This window comes from Leuciscus leuciscus (assembly GCF_965113295.1).
Source record: "Leuciscus leuciscus genome assembly, chromosome: 20".
NCBI lineage: Eukaryota > Metazoa > Chordata > Actinopteri > Cypriniformes > Leuciscidae > Leuciscus > Leuciscus leuciscus.
In genome coordinates this window covers 21,273,011-21,292,381 of record NC_138744.1, presented here as the reverse complement: position 1 = coordinate 21,292,381, position 19,371 = coordinate 21,273,011, and the positions used below count along the sequence as shown (strand labels likewise).

Here is a 19,371-nt window from a genome sequence, read left to right as displayed (position 1 = left end):
AACACTCATTAGATAATCAAGACAAACACCGACACATTTTTGGGTGGATTTTTTACAATATCAAAACAGAAACTGCCTAAGAATCCAGAACTCTTTGGTTAACATTTCTAGACTGTTAAATGAGAGATGTTTATAAAATGACAGCAGATGAGAAGAAAGAGAAGTGCGAAACGTTCCGCCATTTCTCCCAGCATAGCTGTGAAGACTGTCATTAAGACCGGGGCCCTATTGAAATCTAAATTCACTGGAATCATTAGAGGCTTGAACCTCCTTCTTCCTCTCTTGTCATTCATTGGGCAGGAAACCAGATGACTGCTGGGAAATAAACAGCACATCAGTGACTCGGCATTAATGTAAGACAGATAAGAGACTTTCAAGCGTCTTAGAACTATATAATTAGCCATTGCTTTCTTAGCATTTGAATGGGCACTTAAACTTTGAAAGCTCTCATTGTCTTCAGTTACTGCCCTATACTCTTAGCATCAGTTAAGCCTTCCATTCAAGAGGAAATCAAAGGTCCCAACATTAAAATTAAGGACAAGAAGTCTTGCTTTTGTAAATCAAAGACATTTGGCTCTTTTTTGTTTTGTTTTTGCATACGTTTATTGTTATTTTAATGGATTACTTTCAAAGGTGTCAAAGTGAAGATAACGGAGATGCTGTCTCGCTGACTAGCGGGCTCGCTATGTGTAGCCAAATGACAGGAAGAGCTCCATACATAGTGCGTGAGAACAATTACTGTTCTTAAAAAGTATTTATTCATTTGGGAAATCGCTTTTATTCCAAGCAACTTGATTTAGAGTAAATTTAAAGTATAAATTGTATCATGCATATCATACACTTTATGTATTGAAGCTTGCTTCAGTGACGGAATAAAAAATAAAATTTAAAAAGGTAATTGCGACTTTTTATCTCACAATAAAAAAATTAAATAAAAATTCCTCTTCGAATTGCAAGAAATAAAGTCTCTTGCATGATATAAACTTGTATGATATAAACTTAAATTTCCGACTTCATTCTCAATTGAAAATTATAATCTCGTAATTTTGAGAAATAAAATCAAAATTGTAAGATACAAACTCGCAATTGTTAAAAAAAAGTTTGAACTGTGAGATAGAGTCAGTCCGTTATAAATTACCTTTTTTATTTTTTAATCCATGGCGGAAACAAGCTTCCATATGTGCGCAATAATGGAAATAATTGTTATTATTTTTAATTGCTTAAACATATGTGCCAAGTTCTTGAAACACACTCTTTCTATTCATGTTGGTTTTATATGGTTTTGAAAAAAACTTTTCTACAATTTGCAAGAAAAGTTTCAATTTATTGACTCTAAAAAAGCCATGTTTTGCAACCATAAAGTAAAAAAAATTAATTATATTTTCTTTATTCTTTGAATACATGTGAGTGCACACGTCTTATTATTTTAAATACATTAAAAAAAAGTATTTCCTATAAATATCATGAATTATTTATTCATGCATATTGAATTTTTGGGGGAGGGTTTTATATAAACTGAACTAACCTTGCCATAAAGATTTTTAATGATCTGATATGTTCATCACACAGTCATGAGGCTCTGCATCTTCTCTATGACATCATTTCGTGCTTTTTTTCAGCGTTTTGGTCACACCACATGATCGAGACCGTATTCCGTATTCACAGTATTTCAAAATATTAATAGACATTGAAACAGTTTTGCTAATTTTCTTTTTCATGAGATGATGATAAAAGATTATGCCAAATACTTAGGCTTTCCCCCTTTTAATAGGCTACAGGAATGAATAATTCTGTGTAGAAGAGATCATTGTATTTATGAATTGCAGTTTTTAAAATGAATATAATGAAAAACACATGTTTTTGTTTGAAAGAACTTGATAGTTGTATAGAATTGGATTACAAAAATTGGATTTTGGATTATCAATGCTTGACCATAATGGCACATTATAGTACATCCCATCTTCTAGCGAACACATGTGATCAGGTGTTCAGGGCTGTTGAGCTACAACACACAGCAACAGAGTGTCTCACTGCCATTCCTACAGTACCATCTGCGTGCCCCGCTCCCTGGCTCTGCACCTACCGGCACCCACACGGCACTAATGATAGAGGACAACTTGTCATTGTGTCCCGAATATGACTCCCGTCGCTATTTATCACGACCTCCTGCAGCCCTGCTGTCGTCAAGACACGGCTGGGAGCTGCTTTTCCCAGACTCTGCCGTGGTTTAGCGAACTCAGCTGCAGGTCTCAGGGAAGGACTAGATTATTAGGGCCTAATGATGAGGTCAGCTACAGGACAAAATCTGCTTCGGAAAGCTGGTGCTCCTGTTTCAGACCTGCCGCTGATGGCAGAACTAATCATGTGTGAAAAGCCATCATGTTGTGGTGGCACCGTTGTGATCCCATATTGCTTTAGAAGCCTACAGGACAGCGGAGCACGAGTCAGCGGTGGAATGTGGATGTCGTAAGGTGAAAGAGTTGGTTACAAAAATTTATGTTTAGAGCAATCCTGCTCCTGGAGGGCTGCTGTCCTGCAGATTTCAGCTCCAACCCCAATTAAACATACCTGGACCAGCTGATCAAGGGCTGAATCCGAAATCGCCCCCTATACCCTCAAATAGGGCGTTATTTGAGGGGACAGCCATTTGTAGTGGTGCCCGAAACCATAGTGGACGTTATCGAGTGCACTCATTCAATCCCACATTGCACTGCAATAACGAGTGTACAACCGATTGCAGCTAAACTCTGCAGGACAGTGGACCTTCAGGATTGAGTTTGGACACCCCTGGTTTAGAGTGTTTATTCTTGTATTAGGTTTCAAAATATGATCATATGGTCGGGTCAAATTGACCCTAACGCTGCATTCACATGGGGTGTCGGCATTAACACTTCTCATTTACTTTGCATATGTGATGTCATGCGTTGCCGAACTGAATTGTAGGTTCCATTGCATCACGTTACTGGCAATTGGCAATGCTTGCGGCAGAAGTTGAAAAATGTTCAACTTTTCAAGCGCCAACGTAGGCGTCAGCCAATCAGATCGCCTTATGCAAATACCCTAGCGCAGACGCTAGTCAATTGCGTTCATGCAGCAAGCTGGAAGTAATGTGATTGGCTGTTGTCACTATGACGGTCGCGTCAGCACACACCCTCCGTCAAGGGTCGACGCCGATGCCCCGTGTAAATGCACCATAACTGGATTTAATACAATTCACCAAAAATCATCAAAAAGAAAACAAATCTTTTGCAAAACTTTAACATTAATTCTCAAACATTACAAAAAATAATCGTGAACTATTTGTAACGTTTTTTTCCCCCCACAAAATGTGAAATTTTCTAACAATATTGTATTTTTTTTAAATAACATTTTAAATAGAAGAAGAGTAGAAAAGCATTCTAAATGCTTGTTTTCCTGAAGCTCAAACAGTACAGAATGGCGTTTTGCAACACCAAGATCAAGGGTTCGATTTCCAGCAAACTGAACATGCATGAACTGATTCAAATACGTTTCTTCAGATAAAAGAATCTGTCAAATGAAAATGTAAATACCCTCAGAGGGTAGTTGAAAAACCGGTATAATGAAATACATTAGCACTTTTTTTTTTTTTTTTTTAAGTCTGTGCAGCCTTTAACCATGGAACATGTGGGTCAAATGGACCCGCAAACATCATTGTAATAAGAATCGCACTTCCACAACATCAGAGTGTAGTCACTTTGAAGGCATGCTCATGACTAGCCCGGCTAACGTAAGACCTCGTCTCATTGAGACGTGGTCTGGGAACCACATGTTCATTTTCTCATATTTGAGGCGTGGTTTACGAATGCCCAGAGCCGTTTATTGGGCGCTACGAATGTCTATCAAATGCGCCTGTACTCATAGCCAATCGTTTCAATTATACCAGATGACGTATGTAGAGTGGCAGAAATTCGACGAGGAAGAAGACGAAATAAACTTGCGTTTTAAACTACTTAGAACACTATCTAAGGCTGCATCGAAAGGTAACTTCGCGTCTGATGCCATGTTGGATCCATAGATATAAACAAACTGCTTCGGTGTGTCGCATAGACGTCGTCATCGTCTTGCTGCTCCCTCCCCGTTCTGTGATTGGTTCCCTTTTTGAGGGGAAAATCTAGTCCATGGTGTCCAGGCTGCCTAGCAGCGTGAATAAAATCGCGCTGCGCCCAAGGCAGCATGGGGAAACCCAGGCTAGCTCATGACCCTAAATGGAATAAAAAGTCAACATATGTTAACATAATTGTCAAAAAACGAAATGGGTCAAATTGATCGCTATACTAAAAGGTATAAAGGCATAGTTCATTGTTATTGTGTACTAACTTTTCAAAACCCACATGCTTTTTTCCCCACATGGAACAAATAAAAACATCTATGACAGGTCAAAGTGACCAGGACCTGTCACATAAAAAAAAACACCCAAAATGTTTTATAAACATTTCTATACCTCTCTCATTGTACATCAAGAGCTCGTAAAGATTATTATAAAAAAAATCTAATTTTGTGCCCCACAGGAAAAAAGAACACCATGAAAGTTTGAGACATGATAATGAGTTTTTTATTTTATTTTTTACTTTTGGGAAGAATGCATTGAAGGTACCAACCATAGGCAAATGTCTCTGCAACAAGGTACTGAAATACACAGTGATAAAACGTGTTGAACACTTCACTCTCCATTTGATTTGCAGTGTTCCTTAATGACATGACACTCGACAATCTGATTTCATCAGCACTTAAGGTCCCACTGAGCATGAGATTACAGCACATTGACAAACATGCAGGGAGGATGCCGAGAGTGACCGGGGGGCTTCAAATTAAATTACATGCACATTTCAAACTCTCAATGGGAGGCCATCACGAATTAGAGCATGTGATGGATGACACTGCCTCCCAAAATCTGACGGAATACACTGGTGTATCTCCTCTTGCTCTGTGGAAAATGTTCTCCTAGCTTTTGATGCTAATGACAATAGAGTTAAATGAACCATTTTGCTGTTATTGTAGTTATTTTACGTTATGTTGTTTTTTTCCCCAAGGTATCATAGGAATTCCATGAGTACTGCACTAATAATTTCCCACTGCTCCAGAAACACCTTCACAATCCACAGATCTCATTCAGATGGAGTGAAATTAATGACTTTAATGTGTGATGCTGACATGCATTACAAACAATTGATTCAAGTTCCAATTACCCTGAGCTGAGAGGAGCTTTTGACCCATTTAAAAACATACTATCAAAGCAACCTTTCATAAGCTCTATGGGTAATCACTGTATAATGGCTCGAGAACTTACCAAATGGCACACGGTTTTTCTTTTTTATCTCTGTTTCTCTCTCACACACAAGTGTTATTTTAGACAATAGAAAACACAGATATTCCCAAGTAAGCACTGTAATGTTCGGGAGTAAATGACGATGCTACTAATTTTATTATATTTTTTCAAAAGCTACTTTCAAAACACTGTAGCTTTTTAAGTAAATCATGTTTTGTGTCATATTGTAGGCCTGCTATGTAGATTGTAATCAATCATTCTCTTAATATTTAGCAATTCAATTCAATAAACCTTTATTGGCATGGCAATTGGAGTAGTATTGGTAAAGCAAAGTATATTTCGCTATCTCTAGTAGTGAAGTCTGATTCAGAAAATCTTTTGAAACTAGGAAAATGCTATACTAAAAAAAAAAAATACAGGTACTGCATTCAATTACTGCATTAGATTAAACTGGGAAGGGTCATAGCACTTGCATATTGTTGTCCTATTGTTCTGCTTCTTCTCATTTGTAAGTCGCTTTGGATAAAAGCGTCTGCTAAATGAATAAATGTAAATATTCTAAACTATATCTGTGTGTCAATTTACATATTCAGTTTTTGTAGCAAAATAAATGTATAGTAAAATACTGATGATTATCAGTGTCTTTGATTCAGTGGTTTTAGTTTTATAGTGTAAATTTGAAGCTGTCACCCCAAATGAGATACGGTAGGCTTAGTTTTGTGCCTGAAAAATACTTTTAAATACTTTTAAAATGATATTCTCATAATTATTTAAAAGACTGTGTGCCTTTTTATAGGTTCAGTAAAGTTTTAAGCAGGTTATCTTAATTGTAGCTTAACTGCTTTAAATTACTAATTATGAGTGGCTCAATCCGATCTCTGTTTACTATTTTACATAGGCCTACTGTAGGAGCGATTTATATGCATTTGTGATTTGTACGAACGTGATTCGTATAAAAACATGCCCTTTTTTGTTGAAAAAAGTGAGCATGAAAGTCCACCCCTAAACCTGTCCGTGGGGCGCAATCAGATCTTAAGAAAACATATGAATGAGATTGTCCAAATTCATACAAACTAGACTCAAATTTGCCAAAACGCAAAATAGCTATGAATTGCCGGGAGAATGTGTTGGACCTTGTAGCCCAGCACTTTTTAGAAGCATAGAATATCAATAAACATCAGAATATCACATGAATATCATTCTGAATTCATAAGATCGACGAAGGAATATGGATGTAGGGCAGGAATGACACCAGATTTTGCGACCAGCAGTAGCAGGTTCAAAAGGCATTGTGTGATTCTTTGGCAGCTTAGCTAATTAGCATTAGCATTGCATCACAATGGAAGGACAAACTTTTGTGTCAGCACTGAATGCTTTTCTCTATTGATCTTTTTTCATGGGACATTCAGAGACCTTCCTCTCTGTGATATTATTCTTGAAACTACATACAAAGAAGCTAAAGTAGAGAGATTTGTTTGTGGTATAATGTTTGCATCAAATGAGAAAAATGCCTATAAAATATCTAAGCGCTCTATAACTGTCTTTCTCTGTCGCTCATTGAACGAAACACTGTAAGTTATTAAACTCCATCCCAGCCACGTTAAACTGCCACCTGATACAGTTCATGATCTGGGAAGGTCCACTCTGCCTCTGGTCACACAGCAGCTGCCCGGGACTGGGGCAATTTGCCCATTTTAGCTCCCCGCGAGTTTGTGCCTGTCAGTGGGTTAGTTTTGTTCCCGTGGTCAATTAGCGAGCCCTACCTTAGCCTGCAGCTAAAAGGCTACTAATGGGAGGATGTAGGGCACTGAGGGAATTCACCTGAGAGGTGTGGAGAGATCCCCGCAGAGCTTTAATTTGAGAGGAAAGGGGAGTTGGGGATGGTGGATGGAGCGGGGAGGGGGGATGGAAGACCTCAGAAGCTTTTGCACTGGGCTTCATTGTTACTGCTGGCCGTTTGATCTTAAAATAATTTACTTAATAATCTCACAGCGGGAGCAATAGGTGCTGCTCGATTAGACTGCCAAGTTTGTGAGAGAGTGTTTAAAGGGGGAGCAGGGGAGAGATACACAGGGACAGGGAGGATTAAAACGATTCGGCCTGGTTCCTATGGGAACAAAAAATTCCCAGCATCAGGGTTTTTAGGGTTTTCAGCGCCTCTCACCCAAAAACACATTCCGCAAGTCTAATTTTAGGAGCAAAATATTTCAAGGCTTTCAAAAGGAAGTTACCACCATCATCTAGTGGTTCTCAAACTTTTTCACTTGAATATTTGAAAGCCCCCTTATATTGGCTAAGATATTTCTTCTGGTATTTAATTAACCGAAACAATGAGTGTTGATATATTAAATCATTTAACCATGATTTATTTTGTGTGTTCCACATTCTGTATGTTCCTCAATAAAAACAGCATTATTGAGGGGGAAAAGGAAGTATATAATTCCAGTTTACATCTGTTTTTTCAAATAATTTTAATTAAGCTTTTTCAAATAATTAAATAAGTCTCATGCATGACCCTCTTGGAAGTTTGCTGAGGCCCCCCAGTGGGCCCCGGCCCCCTTGTTGAGAACCACTGATGTAGTGGCAAAAATGTTTAGTTCAGTTATTGTTCAGATATGTAAATCTGATCTTTTCATACAAATATTATCATTACATTAAAATATTTGTATTACTGCTGTCAAAACGATTGCGATTAATCGCATCTAACATAAAACTTTGTAAATATGTGTGTGTGTGTGTGTTATATATATACACACACACACACACACACACACACACACACACACACACACACACACACACACACACACACAGTAGTGACCAAAATTATTAGAACACCTGACAGATCTGAAAATATTGACCTTTTTTGCCTCCAAAACATGATTTCATTTCATAATGTTCATGAAACATGCAGATAGTTGCTCTGAGCACAACACATATCAGATGAAGTGAGTCGTTGACAGTGACAGTGAAAGCTTGTTTTTTGTAAAGAAAATGACCTAAATCTCCTTATGATGGCTCTATTCTATGGTTTATAGAACATAATCATGACTTTGTAGATATTTCATTCGTGTTATGGGTATTGTAATGGCCAGTCAACAAAAACAACTGAAACCTCTTAAACATGCCTAGTGTTCTATACAGTGGTGGCCAAAATTATTAGAACCCTTGGCATGTTTAAGAGGTTTCAGTAGGTTCAGTAGGTTAGATGCGATTTATCGATATTACAGCACTAATTTATAGTACATTAAAAAATAATAATTTTATATATTATACTAAAAATTTAATTTATTTAATTTATATTGTATGTTTAGTAATAACAAATTAGTACGAAAAAAAACAGACAAAAAAGTGTCATGTTTTCCTCACCCAAACTGACTCGATGAAATATCAGTACTATGGCGCTTCAGTAGTCTGCGGCTTCTGTCCTGCAAACAGAGGCTAATCACAGTAATGATGGGGCCCTATAAGCAAACCCCTGCCCCATCATTTACTTCAACCCAAATCTTAACCACAGGCCTCTTTTCATCATTAGTTTTTATGAAACTACATGAACTGCAATTATATTTAATGGAAAACGTTAAAAACTCATTTTAATTTCATAGAGGAAATTGAATAAAATGCAGGATATTGATTGACTCATGCTCGCTGTGTTTTGTGGTTTTAGTTTTGGTGTCATCTGTATATGGCAACGCGCCTGTCAGACAACTGTTTGGGGGGGAAAAACGATTGTCCTGTTTCTTTAGGTTAGTTTAACCGTTACAAATATATAGAAATGCACATATTTGAGTATTCAGATGCTCAGCTTCATCAGAATGGGAGATTGTAATTGTTGCAAACAATGTCAGGCAACACAATTACATACATATCCATGATGAATATGCATAACAAAGACCAGCTGTGTGTATTGCATTGGAATACAGAAAAATGCAAATGTGTCTCAATTCAGTGGACCCAAAAGGGAGAGAGGACCCATAAAGAGACGGTGACCTTAGGCAGTTTGGTCACCAAGGCCAACTAGGAGAAAAAGTCCAAGGTTGCTGGGGTCATTAGCCTAGAAAGGCTGTTTCCCATAATTGGCATAAATGCCTTCAATCAGGAGCACAGAGTGGAGAGCTGACCTCTGTCGCTTATGTTAGGCACTGGATGGGGGGCTGGAGCAGTAATGCGCCCATTACAAGCTAGTGAAGTACAGGTGAATTGGTGTTGCCATTTACTGCACACCCCCTGGCATACAGATAGAAATAGAGAGAAAAAAGAGGGAGGATTGAGGGGAGGGAAAGGAGAAGACGAGCTCTGATATCACTGTTACTAAATCAGAGCGAGGGGCTGTGAATGCAAATCAGACTGTTTGTATCACATCATGACAGTGTGTTGAAAACATTCATTTGGCAGTCTTTCAATGGTGTAAAACTATGCAAAACCAGCAAGTGGCAGAATCTGTATATGTATTATGGAATCTGAAACATTTTTATATGTATTCGGATGTAATCCTGCAGAGGCAGAGCCTAAACTGGAAGTGTGCAATGCTAAATTAAATGCACATTTTTAGAACTTTTTACATTCATAGTTTCCATATAACAAATATGCATTGTGTAATTCATAAAATTACTTATTCTCTTTTATTACAACCTTTAGGTACAATAAAACTAGTAGCCCATAGGTGGCGACATGTGACTTTTTTTTTTTGTGCCATTCTGAGGAAGTGAATAATAGATCATTTTAAATGAAAAAACAAACAAAAAACAAACAGTGCATGAGTGTTTGTCTAGGATCAGTTCAGTAAATGGATTTACTTGCGACACACAAAAAAAGTTTGTATCCAACATATTGGTTGGAAAGTGTAACTTTAACATGGACCCTTAAAAAAAAAAAAAAACTTTGATTTTTTTTTTTAAATGTTACTCTAAACCTGTAGGATTTCTGATTTAAAAAGGATAATATGCAAACCGTGGCCATCTGATTTTAACTTTGAAATTACACTGAGCAATTTTCAAGCAATTTTCATTCATAAAGTTCACACTGTAGTGATACTTGCACAGATTCACCATTGCGCTTTAATTTTAAACATTAAAAATCACTGTTGGTTGGATAATCAGTCTAACGATAAGTTGTTATTCGCGTCTTTCTGACATCCTCTCGATCCGTTATATAGTATAGGCCTATAATATGTATATAACATGTATAAATTCAAGTAATTAACTCTATTCAGATATAAAAATATAAATAAATCGAAGTATCTTTGAGAAAACATTCTACAGATTCTCTCCCTGTGGCAATACAAAAGTACAATGTTGTTTTTTAAAGTTAGGCAGGAGGTTTCAAGATTAGTTTATGTTAAGATGAGATTTATGTATTTTCATGTTGGGACACAACTTAGAATGTAGTCATCGATGCCAAAGTGTGTTCATTCACAACCCTGCTGGTAAATCTTACACGACTATGTGGCTACGGCTTTAAACACAATGACATCTTCACTTCACAATCCTCAGGCAGAATTTAATATGCTGCTGGCAAAGTCTGGCTTTACACTCACAAAAGATGTGCACTTGAGACTTCAGCCCCCTTGTAAAGTGGACACCGTGGCGGGAAGTGCACACTGAAGAGGAAAGCAAACAGTCAACAGCATTATATTACCATTCTGATGAACTCATACTCTTAAACATAATTTAGTGGCTTTGTAGATATGACAATAATAAATAGCTATGCTACCTTAATAAAATATCATTTGAATGCTTGTTTGAGTAAGACATACAAAAATAAATGCCTAAAATTATTTATATACTTTTTTTTTTTGGAGCTTTTGGTTATAGGTCGAGGACAGGTCAAGAGACTTTATTTAAACTATGTGTTGCTTTATATCAACATATGTGTTCCATTGCAGTGATAGTCTCTTAATAATGTTGGCACATATGTGTGCGCTAATTCTTACTAATAGTTAGCTGATATTTGTAGTGGATTCAAATCAAATTAGTCCACATCACATAAATATTGGCTTACTCAAATATTGGAGTTACTTAAACTTGTTGGATCTACTCAATATTTGTCATGGTACCAAATAGTTATTCAGATCTTAAATTCTCAATTTGTTTGCTTACATTTACTTAACTCATAAGGTTTAATTGAATTCATTTGATGTAAAAATTATTCACCAAAAACATCAATTTTTAGAGTGCAGAGGACTAAAGTCTTTTTTGTCCAGTTTTGACTGAGAGTTATATTAATGTTTTGTACATTCTGTAAATGAAATAAAAAGTATTTATTGTTGAGTATTTCCTTTCCTTCCGTTTAAAATAATCAGAAACCTGTTACTGTACCTGAGAACTTGAAACAGCTTATCATAATAATGATTCAAATTACACATTGGAAAAACATGTCAGAGCCAGAAGGGTTATTTGAGTAGCCTATAGATGTTTTTCATTCAGCAAACTCTTTAAGCAAAATTTAGAGTAAGAATTCTTTATAATTTGAAAACTTTTCAGTTGCGGTTGGATAGCCGAGTCTACTTTGCAGTCTTGGATGCATTTTTTAAGCATTTATTGACCCATCCTCTTTGGGCAGTGAAGCCAGTGCAGAATGTGTTGGGATCACAGGGTGTGCATATTAAAACTTTTATTCTGGCCTCAGAAGCACCTGTGATCTCTCTGTACTAAGTGCCGGGCTGCAAGGTCGTAAATCACGGGCTGTGAGAGGAATATCTCATCGGCTGCCAGTGTTGGGCCGCCTGTGCTGGGATTAAGGAATCAAAAGGCCACGTATAGACTAATGCCACACAGGCCCCTGAGAAATCTCAGACAAAACGGTTCAACGCCACAGACCCTGCACCCCACACTCTGTCATCCCAAAGGGGGAAGCTGGCAGAGGGGTCTATGGGGCATCTGCATACAAAATAACTGAATATATAAAAAAAATGCATATATAGGCTATATTATGTGTATATGTGTATGTATGCATGTATGTATATAATATATATATATATATATATATATATATATATGTGTGTGTGTGTGTGTGTGTGTGTGTGTGTGTGTGTGTGTGTATATGTATATAGCCTATCTATCTATCTATCTATCTATATACAGTGTATATATATATATATATATATATATATATATATGTATATATGTGTGTGTGTGTGTGTGTGTGTGTATTATATATCAAATACTACTGGGCTACTGGGTTTCATCAGTGTTAAAGGTGAGAATAAATTGAAAGTTCGGATACGGTCACATTACACTGTGTGATAATGCACTTGGTTTATGAGAAATAGTATGCTGTTTTAATCTTCTTTAAGGTCAATAGGGTATACCTCCAGTCTTTTCGGGGGTTTATTAAAAAGGATAAAGCTTCCCACTGGACACATGTGGGTAACGCATTTCCTGTGGGAATGCTCAAAATCTGTCTCTCCCTCTCCCTACACAAACAAACGCTACTTTTTGCCCTATGGAATTCCTTCCCTGCCTCAAGGGAATGTTCCAGAAGTGATCATACAGTTTATCAGCCTAACCTGAAGTCGAGCAGCCAGTTTGTTCTGGAAGGAATCCGTGGCTACTCGCCATCAAAAAAAAAAAAAAAAAAAAAAGGCGTTTATTACCTTCCAAGTGGAGCACTTCAGTCTGTCCCATCTTAAGTGAGGAACACTTAAAACAAGTAGGCTAAAGCAAGATAAGCAGCGGCTGTTGAATGGTTACTTCCTCTCGACCCCTGGAGGACGTATCCATCAACAGATGCCCTCGGGTGGAGGATAACAAATTTGTTCTTTTATGAAGCTTGCATAACACCGCGGGGCCACTCATAGGAAGGCCGCATGTGGCCGGATATCGCATTCTGTTCAGTTCAAACGAAATTCCCATGGTTTCCAAGAGTGTTAACGCCAGGAGGAGCGAGTGACTTCCATTGGAAGTATGTGACGTGCTTCGGCACGAAGTCTCAGAGAATTTGCCACAAACAGTGAATGTGTCTGAAATCATTTGAAATCGCGCACTGGTTCATTGCATTCGGAATATTACTCTAGGGAACAACGAGTGAGCGAATATATAAACAGATAAATAGTCTAAATTAGTGTATATTTGAAAATAAAAGTCCAATCCGATTATATATTTTGAGGCTAACAATAAGAGACGCAAAAGATATTTAGGCTATAATTATCTCCGCTAGTTTTTAATGACTCCTCATGCTTAAATATGTTTCTTAGATTTAGTTAGAAACTACCAATTATGTGGCAAACAGTTCCCAAAAGGAGGGCAGAATTGTAAGGAGCTTCCAGCGCTCATCAGGCAGTGTGATCAGGCACAGCACGTCTGTTCGTCGCCAGCACTGCAGTCAGCGCTCATTAGTGTGTTTCAATGGTCCAGGCCCCTAGAGGGCATTATTGGTGCACTCACGTGAAAGTCAGCAGAGGCCTTCTGAAGAATTCATTTAACACTCAGTTACACAACTTGTGAACAGGGAATCTTCCGTTGTGCAACAATGGAAGTGTGTGAGAGGCATACAGTAGCCTAGAATGTAACATCACATGTGCATATTAATCATCTGTTTTGTAGGTCTGTTTTTTAAATGCTAATTGAAATCATTTAAAATCTTAACAATGGGCTATATCAGTTAGAGAAGTCTTAAGAGTGATATATTTTTACTTCTTAAGAATATATACTTTTATTTTAAGAATGTTAAAATTTGAATTTGCAAGAAGAATGACACAATAAACATGCATCAGTAGATTTTTATATTTTTTCAATATGGGTGTATTTGAAATATTTTTAGATTTGAGTAGGTGTTACCACTTTTCCATGCCATGAATTAAATGAATGAAAAAAAAAGGCATTTCTTCTTCTTTTTTTCTGCGGATATTTCAAACTATTTTCCTGGGATGTTGGTATTGTTTTACTTGGGGTCGGAAAACAATATTAACAGGGTTCCCGCGGGGTCTCAAAATTCTGATCTTTAAATTTAAGGCCTTAAAACGTCTTAAAAACGGCCAGATTTTCATACGAGGTCGTAAATTTCATTTAGTCGGGTCTAAAAAAGGTTTTACCCTCGTTCATTTCCAGAAACGCTGGCCGCAGAAAGTTATTACAAAGTAGAAAGTTATTACAAAGTAGCAAAAAAAGTATGGAGTCTTCTCCAGGGGTCTCCAACACGTTGCTCGCGAGCTACAGTAGCTCGTGGCCTGATTGGAGGTCGCTCGCCATATCGCGGCTTTTGCGCGCTCAAGTTCGTTATTTCAAATGTAGGCGGGCGGCAAGCGCGCTCATAATAGAAGCAATGCGGGCGTTTTTTCCAGGCGGAGCAAGATGAAACAATCTCAACTTTTTTTCAAAAAACAAGAACCAACCAATCAGCTTCACCCTTTCCGTAACAACATTGAAAGCTCAGTCAACATGAAGGATGGGGGTGCACCCAAACACTACAGGTGTTTTTCTCTTCTCCGTAAATAAATCTCGTAGCAGAGTTACAGCAAGCGTTTATCGGTGGTGGAAATCCATTAGCTAAAACTTCTTTGTTGTTGTGGAGAGCGCAGTGCATGGTTGCATAGCAACGACAGACGCCACGGGAAAATCGGACCGAATTTTACTATTAATAATAAAAGATAAGCTAAAGTGCATTGTAAATGCTAGTAATTTATCTTTTTTTGACTCATTCTTTTTATAAAAAAATATTTAAAGGCTGAAATAAGTGAGGTTTATCTTTTTATAAAACCTTTTTTGTCAAAACTTTATTTTAACTTATAACTGTTAGTAGATAACATGTTGCAAGACACTTTTAAAATCTGGCCATCATTTTTAATGTTATTATTTTAATGTTTATGTAAACAAAAAGTGCACATTTATGCAAATTTTGTTTGTTATTTTGCTGGTTAATGTAGGTCTTAAATTTAAATCTTTATGGTCTTAAAATGTCTTAAAAAGGTCTTAAATTTGACTTACTGAAACCTGCAAGAACCCTGTATTACAAACATGAATAAGTGTTTGCAGTGGATTTTGTGACATCTGAAATGTCTTGTCTCTCATTCCAAATCTGTGGCCTATATTATCAAAATATCATAGGGGAAAAAAGGAGTTAACATAATCATGTAAACTCACTCTCAATCTCTCACACCTTTTTTGTCCTGATGGTTTCCATCCTGTTTATTTCTTCCTTCATCCCTTCCTTCACTGTACAAAGTGATCAGTTGACTTGAAGAAGATATAAAAAAATAATAAAACGTTTATTTACTCAATCATTTTAAGGTAGCAGCTAACGAGTTTCCTCAGTTTTTTTAAAGTTAAGTCAACTGACCACTTTTTACAGTGTTCCTTCCTTTCTTCTGTCAAATGAGACCAACTTTTTGGTTTGAATGACTGTCGTGTGGCCTGGGTGGGGGTGCATGTTAGTAGGTAACCAAGGAAACTGGACGCTGTACCGCCTCTTTTTTTTTGCACTGTTTCCGAATTAAATCTCTTCAGCGTAACTTACATGAAACGCAATATGTAAACACGTGACACTGCTCGCGTTCCTCATGCTTTAGTTAGAAAACACGCGTCAACTTTTTAAAAATAGGTTTTTGGACTGTTTGCGTCCGTTCCACAAGGACAACAAACATGTCAGAAGAGGAAGAAACAGCTTTTTCGGAAGACCTCAGGGTGCAGTATTTAGGCGAGACAGTTTGCCCGATGCTCAGACTCGAAACTGATACGTGGAAAAAATGTGTCAACGCTGAAAAAAACAAAATACTTTTTACAACGTTTTTCGAAACGCCTATTAGACTGTTATTTTTCAGCGTAACAGCGTCCAATACTCTCGCTGTTTCTACAGAGGTAAGTGATCAAAAAGGCCTTGTTGTGTGTTTACATTTCTGTCTGATATTAATATAGGCCTATTCAGTGCATGCAAAAGGTGTATTCCACACAGCAACAATTACCCTTGCTTTTATATGTTCACTTTAGGCTTGTCATCTCTGTAAAGACAAGGAAGTTTACATTCTCAAAAAAGGAAATGCCCCCATCCTCCCACAAAACTATAGGGGTTCTTTACTTTTTGGGGTGCTGTCACCTTCCTTTCTGCCACAGCTGTCGGACACCATGGAGAAGGTAATGAACACTTGTAGACACTCAGGTCCACAACTGTTTGATTTGCTGTCAAAAAAGTAAATAAATAGGCTACACAATGAAATGGAATATAAGCAGGTATGCCCACCATCAAATGTGGAGTGTTATGTTTTCATCTTTTGGAACAGAATTGAAAAGAAGTATACAATTTGAATGTATAGGCCTAATAATTTCCAGTCAAGTGTTAAAAGGCTTTAAAATTTGTCAATATTTTGCATCAAGGTCTGTCTGCCACTTCTGTCGAACAAGAAGAATCACCAAATGTGGCCGAATATAATATCACAGGATATGTCACATCACATCGAGAATTTGCAAAGCAAGGTCACCGTGGTGAGAGGACAGTATTATGGCAAAACTGTTCTTCCCATTCCCGCCATCAGAGAATGGATAGACCAATGTCAAGAGGAAACGATCACACTGTATGAGTATTGTTAATTTCCTTTTTTTTGCATAATTTACAATACTGTTCAAAAGTTTGTGGTCGGTAAGATTTGTTTTGTAAAGAAGAAATTTATATTTTTTATTCAGCAAGGATGCATTAAATTGATCAAAAGTGACAGTAAAGGCAAAAGTGACATTGTTAAAGACAAAAAAACTATATTTCAAATAAATGCTTTCTTCTGTTCTTTTTGTCAAAGAATCCATAAAATAAAATAAAATGGTTTTCACCAAAAATATTAAGCATCATAACTTTTCAACTGATGATAATGATAAATGTTTCTTGAGCATCAAATCATCATATAAGACTAAATTCTGAAGGATCATGTGACACTGAAGACTGGAGTAATGATGATGAAAATTCAGCTTTGCCATAAGAAATAAATTACATTTTAAAATATACTAAGATAGAAAATATTTATTTTAAATTGTAATAATATTTTACAATATGACTATTTTTACTGTATTTTTGATCAAATAAATGCAGCTTTGGTGAGCATAAGAGACTTATTTTTTTTTTAAACATAAAAAAACCCCAACTTACCAACCCTAAACTTTTTAACAATGGTGTAGGTACTTCCCTTAAAGAAGTGTTTGATCACTAAAGCCAGCAGTCATGTATCTAAATTCTGTCTAAGATCTTGGTTTTGGCCTCATATCAACTAATATGTTGTTTTCTTTCATGTTATTGTCTTGTAATCTGATTTATGGATAGATGCATACAGAGTAATATTAAAAAGCATCAATTGCCTTCATTTTGTCTAAAACAAAAATCAATTTCTTATTTGCAAACAAGGCACAACAGTCGCAACAGAGCCATGATACATGCAGTCGAGTCCATGGTCATCAGCTGGATGCACATGATCCATAAAGTCTTAAGAGCAGACTCTGCTGAATTGATTGTGAAGGGGTTGAACCCTGGACCAAAAGCTGAACTTGACTTCTGGAGGTCCAGGAAAACGAACATACAGAGTATTTATGATCAGGTTTGTCCAGCAACAAGCATTTTTACAGTGTATAAAGCAGGAATGTTTGATAATGAACTATGTCTTTGTAAACCCCAGCTACAGAATCCTTGTGTTCAGAAAATGATCAGGATTCTGGAAATAATAGACAGCAGTTATTTCCCACCATTCAAAGCTTTGACAGAGGCTGTTTTTAATGGTAAGACATGTGATGTTTCTGCACATTTGATAAATGCAGTTACATTTTCACTTGTTCATTCTACTACTTAAAGGGATAGTTCACCCAAAAAGGAAAATTCTGTCATAATTTACTCACCTTCAATTTGTTCCAAACCTGTATGAATTTCTATCACACAAAAACACAACACAAAAGAAGTTATTTTGAAAAATATGGGAAACCAAACAGTTCATGGGCCCCATTGACTTCCACAGTATGGGAAAAAAATTATATGGCTGAATAATATCAACTGTTTGGTTTCCCATATTCTTCAAAATATCTTCTTTTGTGTTCGGCAGAAGAAAGAAATTCATACAGGTTTGGAACGACTTGAGGATGAGTAAATGATGACAACATTTTCATTTTGTTCAATTCTGTTAACATTCTGCCAAGTTATTGTTTGTGTTTATTTGTCCCTCAGCTTTGCAGGAAGCCAGGGCTATAGATCTTCACCTTCAGCCACTTGGATCATTGCTTTCTCAACTGGAGGAGGATGAGTTCTCATACATCCATACACTCATTCCACCAGTCTTTCATCTTATATTTCTGGTCTGGATTCACTGTTCTTTCTATCGTTCACCTGCACGCATTGTTGCGCTGCTGCAGGAGCTCTGCAACCTGCTCATTCAGCAGGTATGACAATTTGACAAGTCTTTGAATATGCTTAGTGTGTATTATTGGAAAAACTTTTGTCTTCCAAATAAAAGTCATGTGATATGACCAACATGCATAAACACAAAACTGTGTGTTAAGGTCAATATGTCTCTTGAAATATATATTTTTTTATGACAAGTCAGGGTTATCTCCCTAAATGTTTTTTATTTTTGAAAAAAATAATTCATGATATATTAAAAAGTACTTTTTACTTTGTACATATCTGAAAATAATGTTTAATGTCCAATAATGTCTATGTGTTATTAATCAATTTGGGAGTCAGCCATGGCTATTGTTAGAATATAGATTAAAATGTTGTTCTTGTAACCAAAATGTCAATCTTTTCTCCTACTAGGCCACTTCATATCTTGGTGTGGACGAGCTGATGAAAGAAGAGACTGAAGATGCTTTGGAGAAGTTACAGACTGTGGTGGGAGTTTTCAGGTGTGTCAGGGAAACGTTCAAGACATACAGACAGAAACTGGCTGCTTTGGCCAGTCATTATTCCACAGCAAAGTGCTGGGATTTCCCTTCGGCTCTTGTTTTTACTCGATTTGATGGCTTCTTGGCTCGTGTTTTACAGTTGAAGGTAAGCAGTACATCTTTTGAGGTGTTAACATGTACTTTCACTTTCAGTCACTGTTCAGTTTTATTTGATGCGAGTAATAATGTTCATTACTATTTGTTTTGGGTTGACAGTAACATTTAGAAAAATTATGTTTTCCA

The 19,371-nt window shown here is 36.8% G+C and overlaps 1 protein-coding gene across 1 annotated transcript in view; it reads left to right on the top strand.

The window, feature by feature from the left end:
• The first annotated feature begins 15,674 nt into the window (after nt 1–15,674).
• Nucleotides 15,675–19,371, top strand: part of LOC309483878 (dynein axonemal heavy chain 11) — an 80,836-nt gene continuing 77,139 nt past the window's right edge. The window contains exons 1-7 of the mRNA XM_082149947.1: nt 15,675–16,080; nt 16,210–16,353; nt 16,594–16,790; nt 17,606–17,795; nt 17,874–17,973; nt 18,413–18,624; nt 19,001–19,234. Coding sequence (XP_082006073.1) covers nt 15,865–16,080; nt 16,210–16,353; nt 16,594–16,790; nt 17,606–17,795; nt 17,874–17,973; nt 18,413–18,624; nt 19,001–19,234 — 1,293 coding nt within the window. The 5' untranslated portion in view covers nt 15,675–15,864. The remainder of the gene's footprint in view (nt 16,081–16,209; nt 16,354–16,593; nt 16,791–17,605; nt 17,796–17,873; nt 17,974–18,412; nt 18,625–19,000; nt 19,235–19,371) is intronic.